The sequence below is a fragment of the Gavialis gangeticus genome, unplaced genomic scaffold, assembly GCF_001723915.1.
Source record: "Gavialis gangeticus isolate Ggan-Ray unplaced genomic scaffold, GavGan_comp1, whole genome shotgun sequence".
Classification (NCBI taxonomy): domain Eukaryota; kingdom Metazoa; phylum Chordata; order Crocodylia; family Gavialidae; genus Gavialis; species Gavialis gangeticus.
This window is the reverse complement of record NW_017729031.1, coordinates 98,780,890-98,791,493: the sequence shown is the minus strand read 5'-3', so window position 1 is coordinate 98,791,493 and position 10,604 is coordinate 98,780,890. Positions and strand designations below refer to the sequence as shown.

Below are 10,604 nucleotides of genomic sequence, written 5' to 3'. Positions count from 1 at the left end.
TGTGTGTGTGTGTGTGTGTGTGTGTGTGTGCGAGAAACATATATTTTTACTATTTGGGGTCATAGTTTAATCAAAAGTTGCAGACAGGCCTTTAAGTTAAGAGGCATTTCTGTGTCAAAGGAACAGAAGGAAGGCAAAACTAGTAAGAGATCACTGGCCCACCCAGTACTAGGGCAAGAACAGTTGTCACTGCAAACACAGGCAGAAAGGACTGTTGTTGGGACAGGCACCCAAGGTACTGTCTGCCTCCATTGGGCAAAATCAGCCTCATAATAATAAAGATATATCAAGGAAATGGGTAATTAGCCAAGGAAACTCCAGGAATCCCAAGATGGACAGGCTTTCTAGAAAATCCCAAGACTTTAAAAAAGTGAACAGGGCTGGCTTGGAAGTATTTAGAAGCTTTTTGTGAATTACTGGTGGTCTTTGTACCATCCCAGGCCTCATGATGCGTCTAGGTCCCCAGCAGTCAGGGGCTGTCAGGCTCAGTAGGAAAGCTAAAGTCTGGAAATTTTGGCAGGACTCTCTTGAACAGGGGTGGACAATTGTGTGCGCTGGAGGGTCATATAAAGAGTTCTGGTGAGCTGTTGAGGGCTGGAGAGGTGGGGAAAGGGGCAAGGAGATGCCAACTGATACCATCTGGTCTGCCAGCCTCTGCCAGGAGCCTGAAGGAGGACTATGCCTAGTGCTCCTCCATTTTGCCATAGCCGGGGCCTGACTCAGCCATGCAATGCGCAGACTCCTCCCCCTGGCTTCCTGTTGATCAGGGGCGGGCTGATCCAGCCCACCAGGCTATTCTATCCGGCGCACAGAGCCCCTAAAAAAATTAGTAAATTAATTTACTAATAAATCAAAGCCGACAGGAGTCAGGTGCAGTAGGATTCAGAGGGAACCCTCAGCAGGCTTGCAGGGTTGAGCAGTCCAGCCCTGCCCACCCCCAGCCAGTTCCCTGTTTCCTGCCCCAGCCCTGTTTCAGCACCAGGTGGCTGTGGCTCCTGACTGCCTCACCAGACTGAGAGCACAGGACTGTGCGGGGTGGGGTGGTGAGTGTGTATGTGTGTGCATGCACGTCTGCAGGCACAGGGGCAGAGTGTGCATGCGCACGTGTATGTGCGTGTGTTCACAGGGTAAGTCCCACATGCACACCCCACTATACACATGCACCCACACCTCCCCTCACACTGCCATAAATAAACCCCAGCCTCCTTCCACCCATACCCATGCACACCCCACATATCCATACACACACCCACATGCTCCCTCACCCCACATACCCACACACCCACAGCCCCCCACAAATCTATACCCACCCCCAACACTATACAAGAGTAAGACTTCATTTTAAGCTAGTGTGCAGTGATCTCTGTGTACACTACACAAACACATGTAAACCAGGACAAAAATGTTTTTGAAATCAAATTAATGAATGTTGTAGATGTTCAATTTTTAGAATATAATTTGGTATGTTTTTGGTTCTGAGATGGCAAAAGCCCTTGCTGAAAGAAGTACTTCCGGGGGCAAAGGGTGGGAGTTCTGGTGGCAAAGTTCAGGGGGGGAGGGGATGGCAGGGGAGTAGACCTCCGGTCACAAGATGGCAACTAGGGGGAGGGGCATCTGTCAAGGGGTGAGGCACCTGTCAAGGGGCAGGGCTACCCTCAACAGCTTGCCAAAACTCAGTAAGCGGCCCTCCACCCAAAATAATTGCCCATCCCTGCTACTGATACTATGCAGTCCTGGCAGTGCTGCCACTGGCATCCAGACCTGCAAGGGACAGGGTGCAATGCAGCTTGCCAAGTAGCCATCCCTCCTGCCCAGTACAATTAGCCACTGCACCATACCAGGGAAGTCAGAGGTGGCTGCCCTGGTTTGAGTCTCCCCTGTGGCTGGCATGGACTCACCTCCTAGTGGTGCCACGCTCATCACAGTGAGCAGGATGGCTACTTGGTGTGGCGCATTGTGCCCTGTCCCACATGGGCCTGGCTGCTGGTGGCTGTGGTGCCAGGATTGCGCAGTGCCAACAGGAAGCCGGGCAGGGATGGATTTGACGGGAGGGGAGAAGTGCAGAGGAGTCTGTGTGCTGTGTGGTCTGACCCCAGCTGCAGCGGGGTGGAGTGGAGCAGCCCTTCCTCAGGGTCTCAGTGGTGGCTGGCAGGCTGGACAGGATCAATTGCTGGCAGTATTGCTGAAGCTAGAAGGGGATAAGTTTTCCCAGGGAAAACCTTGGTCAGTTCCTTGGAACAAGCATCGGGACAACACGGAGAAACCTGGGGATCTGAGAGTACCCCTATGGACAAGTTTTTGACAATCACTCTTACCTGAGGGAGCTCTGCCATCAGATAGTAGAAGCCCTTGTTCTCTTCTCCAAGCAAGGCACTAGCTGGCAAACGTACATCTTCAAAAAACAGTTCTGCTGTGTCCTAAAAATTACATTAAATAAAACAAAACAGCTTAATAATCAGGTTCGCCTCGTCTTTGCATCTCCTCTTCCTCGTACTTACTTATTATTACCTAATTCTTATCTACTATAGCCAGACTGGTATTTACTTACATTCACTGGAGGCTGCTTTACTAAAGTACACTGTATAACCCCAGCAATGCAGTCTAATTGAGCATATCCTGTTGTCACAGTTAGAACTAGGAACTGAAGTATTAGTAGAGTTCCATTTGATCTATTTGAAAGTATCACAGGTAATCAGAGCTTTTAAACTGTCTCTATGTCCATCACCTGATCAGGCTCACATAACACACCTGTGCTTTCAGGCCTATTTTTTCCAGTTTGCTTCCTTTGATGAATCCTTTCATTCCATCTTCCACAAGAAAAAGGCTGATCCCATGAGCAGCAGAGCGGGCCTCACGGTTTGTAACTGCAACCACAATCACTAAATCACTCAACCAGCCATTAGTGATGAAAACCTGTAAGAAAACCAAGATGAAATAAAGTGGCCAGCTGGCAGGCAGGCAGTCAGTCATAAGAGAATATTATAAGCAGCAGCAGACCTGGCATACACACTTCTACAATTGAATGCCATTAGGAAGCAAGCTATAAGTGTCAAAACAGTCTTAAGACCTCAGAAACCAGAAAAATTAAGTATTTCAGAAGAGAATCTATAAAACAGAGTTGGCTTCAAGTAGTACAACTTGGATCTGTCTGGAGTCCAAATAGCTCAAAAGTTAAAGAATGCTTGGAACAGGGGTTTTCATGTAACTCATTTCACACAGGGAACAAATTCAAAACTTGGTTTTAACTTATTATATATTCTGAACATATCTGAAGTTCAGAGGCATTCAGATGCAAGTCTTTAACTCGGATTAATCTCTACTACAAAGATTCCCTCTATGAACAAGAATATTAAAATATTATGCAAAATCACCTCTTCCAAAAGAGAAGTTGGCGAGGCATAAAATGGAAAAAAGTGGGGATGTTCCCCACTTTTACAATAATTAATTCTGCATAATACTTGGTCTGTATTTAAAACTGCACATGCATGTAAGAGAGTAGTGGGAAACTTACAGTTTCTTTCTCTGTGCTACATGTTCCAAGTCAGAGCTCTGATCCCACATGATAGATAAAAATAGATGAAAAGAGACCAGAATAAAGAGTAAGAATCCTACCCAGCCAATTTAAATTGTTCTGTCTTATCTAGAATCAGATATGCAGCATAACAAGCATCTGTCTAAATAGCATGTTAATCTACATACGATTATGTTTTTATTACATGACTGTGGCACTGCCCAAAGGCCTCCATCAGAATCAAGGCCTCACTTTACTAAGCTCTGAAAACACAATTAGATTTAGGCATAAATATGGCTAAAAAGTTAAGCAGCATAGATCTCACAACAGGAAGAATCTTCCAAATGAAACCAAGCAAAAATACTACTACAACGACTTTGTGCTTTCATCTTGTTCACTTTACCAACCACAGGTACAAAGAATTATCACCAACTTTTTACTGACTGGGAAACATGGGCCTAGAATGGTAGCATAATCTGTCCAAAATCAAAAAGTTAGTGGAGGAGACAGGAACAGAACTCAAGTTTCCTGATCTTTTAAGGATGAAACCATGCTTCATACCTGTGTAAAGAAACAAAATTTTCCTAAATCGCTGTCAAATGTTTTACAAGAAGTTTCACAGGGTCCCCCAAGTAGTATTATTTCAGGGGCTTAGTGAGCAAAAGAAATGGGTTCATACTGCCAGCCTTATGATTGTTTCGACAACGTATGGGTAGCATTTGATAAGGCATTTACTTCATACCTGGAACAGTAAACCCAATGGAAAAAGCCTCCATTATTTATGTTGAAGCATCAAGAAGTTTTTGTTTCCCTCAAGCTACAAGGAATTTCATAGTATGGAGGACACTGCTACCAACTTCATGGAACTGAAAGAACAGTTTGAGCTTTAGTGATAGCATGCAAACTAATTACGCCAATGCAAGAAAGGAGCCAAATCTTTAAATACAAGCCACTTTTTTTGTTCGCCAATGAAAGCTTTTCTCTTTAGAGCTTGCTCAGATGATTAAGCAGCATAATGGGAAAAAAATTCTTCTTTAAAATGTAACTGACTGAAAATTAAAAACAAAGAGATGAGAATACTTACAACTGGGTACCAATAGTGCAACTGCACCAAATCCCTCACTGACTCAAACTCAATTTCCTAGCTCCTTGACCTGCATTCACCAACTCCATTCACATACCTTACTTCCATTGAGAATCCAGTCACTTCCATCCTTTTTTGCATATGTCCGTACACCCTGCAAGTCACTATAATTGATTTAAAAAAAGCAAGTTATGTATCAAATCCACCCAGCAGTCACATAAAAGAAAATAATAGTATAAAACTCAGCATGAAGTCTAGAATGCTTTGCACAACTAATCAACCATCTTGCACAATAATAGGCAAAAAGAAAAAGTAAAATGCTGGAATGTATTAAAAGGTCCTAGAGAATAAATATAGGAACTAAGAGCATGCTATGTGAATCTGTGCATCTTCACCACAGCACACAATCCCACTTCATTTTAACACACCTGCTTACAGCAAGGGGAGTAAAACATGCAGAAACACATACTGGGCGAATGCTAGCTTATGTAGACATACCCCAAAAACATCATCTCTCAGGACTACACACTCCACACTAATGCTGCTCTACCCAGGCAGTTCTTCTGTAGAAACATTTACTATTTGTGGGACCAATGAAAGCTCTGTAATGAAGACAGAGCTCCCCACCATGCTACCTCCACTTGGCTTCCTGAACTGAAGCACAGGACCCTGGTTCAGCAATCTCAGTATTGTTTGCACTCAAGTGATGCAACAGGGATAACCTCTCTCTCTAAAGATTAATGGAAGGAGAAACAAGAAGTATTAATAGATTCAGAAATAAACCTATTATGAAAAAGTTAAGCCTCTTCTATCCAGGCATGTTATTTCTCTCCTGATTACTAAGGGTGCACCAATAAAAATTTTCTTGGCCAATGCAGATAGCCAATGATTAACCAACCATATTGGCCGATACCAATCTGATAGCCAATTTACAAGAATGCATCCAGGCAGCTTATAGAGCAGCATCCTGCCATTAAGTCTGGTGGAGGACAGATTGACGCCCCCATGGTGAGGAAGGGATTGGGCAGGGGCAGGGGCTGCTTAGCCGGGACAGTGAATGCTATCCCAGGGCTGAGAATCGAACAGGGCTGCAGGCGGCTTATCCAGGAGGTATGGGGGGGGAGGGTGGAGAGCGGGGCTGGCTCCCCACCGATGCACACACCCCTGGGGGAGGCATGGAGGGCCCGTGTGCCCCCTGGTATTGGGCGAGGGCAAGCTACCTGCTGTGGGCTCAGAGCCAGGGGCTTCACCAGCCTTTTCCCAGTGGCAGGGCTGGGGTAGGCAATGGCAGTGCTGGGAGGGGTGGCCTATGGGGAATTTTGGGGTGGCTATAGCCCCTCAATCACCCCACTAGCATTGCCCCTGCTTGGGGTAGGGCTCCCAAGAGAAAAGTAGCAGAGTGGAGTGCCCCAAGCAGGGGCGACACTGGGGGAAACTTGGGGGGCTAGTCACCCCAAAATTCCCCATAACCACCCCTTCCAGCACCACCACCACCGATCACCCCAAGAAGCTGAGCCTGCCCCAAGTACAGCCCCAGCTCAGCCTCGCACCAGGAAGAGGCAGGCACAGCTCCTAGCCCTGAGCCCACAGCAGGCAGCCTGCCCTCACCCCACGCACAAATCCAGAGGGACACATGCCCCCCATGCCTCCCCTGGGACTGCATGCAGCAACAGGGAGCTGCTCCCCCCCTGCCCCCCATCTCCATCCCCTCCCCATGCCCCCTGGACGAGCTGCCCATGACTGTGTCCTTCTCCCAGCCCTGGGGCTGCACTCACCGCCTGCCCCTGCCCCACTCCTTAACGTGGGGACCTCAATCTACCCTTCCCACCCTGCACAGACTTACTGGCAGGACGCTGCTCTTCAAGCTGCTGGGCTGCATTCTTGGCCACCTGCATGCTGCAGCTGAACACGTGGATGCAGCATTTATTGGGTGACATTATCAGCTCCACCGGTCAAAAAAACGCCAGTGGTCAATAATTTTAATTTTCCTTTTATTGCTGCCGATCCAATATGCACCGATATATCGGTGCACCTCTACTGATTACATTTTACATATTTTAAATTGTCTGTTCACAGACAACTTAGTAACTATAACTATATAATCTAAAGCTAATACAAAGGCAGAGGACAAGGTGATGCGTTCAGAACAAGCATCCTGATCTGACAAAGCTGTAAAACAGCTTGAAGGTTATTATTGTAGTCCTACCTATTTGGGGGTATTGTCCAATCAGTTAAATAACCATACAATCAAAAAAACTCAGAAATATTTACATAATAAAATTACGTACACAGCATGATCATAAGGACAGTTAGTCTTCATTTTTGCCTTACCTGCCAGCCCCAGGTTCTGTCATGGCTATAGCACTGATGCATTTCCCTGCAGTCATTTCAGGGATAAACCGTTTAATCTGTTCTTCGGAACCATAGTTTGCGATATAGGGCATGGCTATGTCAGAATGAAGGCCAAATCCTGGGCCTGTACAATTAACATACATCCTGGGAAAGAACATTTGGAATTTAAATAAACTTTTTGCAATGAAAGATGCTGAAATGTTATATTACTAAAACACAGAACCATCACTGGGAAGGACAGGGGAAGGACAAGAAAAGCATCAAAACAATACAATTTTAACTTCAGAAAGTACTTTTGCTGCCAAAACACTGCATCACCTAGCAGAGGAAAGCATTTTTCCTATACAAAAAGTCCTAAAAATAGCATACAATGATGTTTCTTATTTAAAAAGTTACTTGAAATCAGGGTGGATAAAAATCAACAATTTTTTAAAATCAAAAAAATCAGATTTAAATAAAAAGAATCAGATTTTTTTATTAAGATGCTTTAAAAAATAAGCTTATATATAGTTTTAATTTAAGATACGTTAAAGCTCAAGGATGTCATTATGGAATAGGGATTATAACTTCTACTATTTGAGACAATATATTCATGTAACCTTTTTAGAGAAGTTTTATAAATAGGTTACAACAGGCCATGGACTATATTAGGGGCCCAATTGTATTGGGTCCCAGAGGCTCCTCTAAAGATTAGTAAAGATTAAAGAAAAACGCTCTACCCAGTGGGACTCAGTGCTCAGTTGAGATGATCCCATTAAGCATCTCTGTGATGCTTTCAGTTCTCAAACTATGGATTTGTGTCTCCAGAGATAGTATCCCTGTTAACTGGCTCAATCCTGGGGCCTACACTGTTCAACATCTTCATCAGCGACTTGAACGAGGGGGTGGAAAACACGTTGTCCAAGTTTGCCGATGACACCAAGATGTGGGGAGAGGTAGGCATACTCGAAGGGAGAGAGAGGCTGCAATTAGATTTGGACAGACTACAGAAGTGGGTGGATGGTAACAGGATGGGCTTCACTGTAGATAGATGCAGGGTGCTGCTCCTGGGGAGAAGGAATCCACAGCACACATACAAGCTGGGGAGCTCCCCACTTGAGAGCACAGATGTGGAAAGGGATCTTGGAGTCATTATTGACTCCAAGATGAACATGAGCTGCCAATGCCAGACCACAGCCAGCAAAGCCAACCGCACCTTGTCGTGCATCCAAAGATACATCTCAAGCCGGCCCACAGAGGTGATAGTCCCCCTCTACGCGACATTAGTCTGGCCTCAATTGGAGTACTGCGTCCAGTTCTGGGCACCACACTTTAAGAAGGATGTGGCGTGCCTTGAGAGGGTTCAGAGGAGGACCACCCGCTTGGCTGGAAGGCAACAGGGCAGGCCCTATGAAGAGGCTGAGGGACCTGAACCTGTTCAGTCTCAGCAAACGGACGCTGAGGCGGAATTTGGTGGCTGCCTACAAACTCGTTAGGGGAGATCAGCAGCAAATAGGAAGGGTCCTATTCCCCACAGCAGCACCTGGGGTGATGAGGAACAATGGCCAGAAGCTGCTGGAGAATAGGTTCAGGTTAGAGATTAGGAGGCACTATTTCACTGTTAGGGTGGTGGTCCTCACTCCTACCTTGGGTAAGTTCATAAAGAGGTTGGATGAAAACCTGTATGGGGTCATGTGATTCCAGCGTGTGCTCCGGCCAGTGGCAGGGGGTTAGACTAGATGATCTATTTAGGTCCCTTCTGACACCTGACTACTATGAAACTATGAAACAGCAGTATATGAAGATGAGAGACAGCAGACCTGATTACCTACCCATCAGCCCTCTTGTCTCTCTACAAGTTTGTGTACACAGAATCAAGCCCTTACCTCTAACTAAAAGTGCAAAGTTTCAAAACGTTAAATGACTAGAGGACATCAAACAAGAAGAATGAACTTTTTGTATAAAACAGTGATTAAATTGAGGCACCCTGACCAGTAATTTAAATCCTGATTTAAATTAATTTGATTTAAAACAAATCTACCCTGCTTGAAATATTTAAACTAGGAAGAATTTACTTATGTCTAATGCATCCCCTTCTAACAGAGGAAACTATTATCACCTTGGGGGACATACTTTCTACAACAGGACTAAAAGAACTGTATGGAAAAAATAAAATCTCTACATATTATTACCAAGTTTCCTGTTAAAGTGCCTCATACTTACTGCTCTTCCCAGACCACAGCTGAAGATAGTATGTTGCCTCCAAGGCCACCATGTTCTTCCGATATACTGATACCCAACAGTCCCTGTTTTCCAGCTTTTTCCCAGACCTCTCTGCTCACTTGTCCAGCTTTCTCCCATCTGAAATGATATTGGATTGGAACAAATCAGTAGAATTCCCCTCATATCATTTGAGATTTGGCAAAACTGCTGTGTCCTCCCCTTAATATCTGCACACAGGTTGGTTTCACTGCTTAAGGACAAGACTTTCAGTTTCATAAACCAACCTCAAATGTGTAAACAAGTACATGTTTTTCCATCTGTGTTATACTTCCTATTCTTTCTTTGCACTGAGATAGAAGTGCACAGCATACTAACATGGCCTCAAGGTACAACCAGCTCTCTTGGGCTCATATGTTCTGCAATTAACTGGCTCTCTGCAATTAATTTAGACCAGCTACATGTGCAAAGTAACTATTATGGCATTAAAAAGTTCACCCAGCTATAAAGTGGAACAAGATATGCAACAACTTTACAGCTGGTTTCTATCCAGCTTTAATTTGCATGTGTAGCTGACAGGGATCCCAGCCACAGGGGTGCAGCATGTGCAGCTGGAGCTGGAATTCCCACAGCTGAGATGACTTTCACCCCTGTAGCCATGTGGCACTGCTGGGGTCACAAGTCCCACAGCTGCCGGACTCTCCATCCTGTCAGCCATGGGGTACTGCCATGGCTGCAAATCCAGTCAGCTACAGAACTCACAAATGCAGGAGCTTGCTACTTGCAGGTGCAAGAGGAGCTGGGGAAGATGATCTCTGGCTTCCCCTGTACCAGCAATAAGGCTTGATAAGATCTGAGGCTGGATGACATCTCAGATCTGCCCTCCTGTCATCCACATGTGGCATGGGATAGAATTAGACAAGCTTTCAGGTGCAAAACATTCTTCATCAGGTTTTGAACTCTTATCACTTTTATTGCCTAATTTAAATTCCCTTCCACCTTCACATTCTCAACCTGTTTGCAAGCAGTAAATGGAGAAGGCAACTCCTCCCTAATTGGCTTCTGTATTACCTGTACTTTTAGATCTTTAGTTCTTTTGGCAGAGACCAACTTCTTGTTCTGGGGGCATAAACGACTTAGCAGGGTGGTTTCCTGACTCATTATTGTAGCTCCCGTATGCTATTATTATTACTCAAGTACCTTTGCTAAGGCTGTCAGCTAAATAACAAATTGGCACAGGAATTAAAACTTCTCATCTGTCATCTCTGAAGGCAAGTTCTCAGAGTCTGTATTAACACAAATTGATCAGAACATTTCCACCGTCTCTGTATGGGCTGAATTTATTCTCATCTACCTGGCGTTCTTTCATGACCAATACAGAGAGAAAAAAAATATTTTTTTCTTTAAATGTATGATATGGCACATGAAAAAGAGGTTCCCTTTTTTTTTTTTTTTTTT

The 10,604-nt window shown here is 44.8% G+C and overlaps 1 protein-coding gene across 2 annotated transcripts in view; it reads right to left on the bottom strand.

The window, feature by feature from the left end:
• ACADL (acyl-CoA dehydrogenase, long chain) overlaps window positions 1–10,604 on the bottom strand; it is a 30,596-nt gene that overhangs the window by 14,545 nt on the left and 5,447 nt on the right. For both annotated transcript variants that reach the window (XM_019523422.1, XM_019523424.1), the window contains exons 3-7: window positions 9,150–9,287; window positions 6,927–7,091; window positions 4,693–4,759; window positions 2,749–2,913; window positions 2,316–2,417 (exon numbers count right to left, since the gene is read on the bottom strand). In XM_019523422.1, coding sequence (XP_019378967.1) covers window positions 2,316–2,417; window positions 2,749–2,913; window positions 4,693–4,759; window positions 6,927–7,091; window positions 9,150–9,287 — 637 coding nt within the window. The remainder of the gene's footprint in view (window positions 1–2,315; window positions 2,418–2,748; window positions 2,914–4,692; window positions 4,760–6,926; window positions 7,092–9,149; window positions 9,288–10,604) is intronic.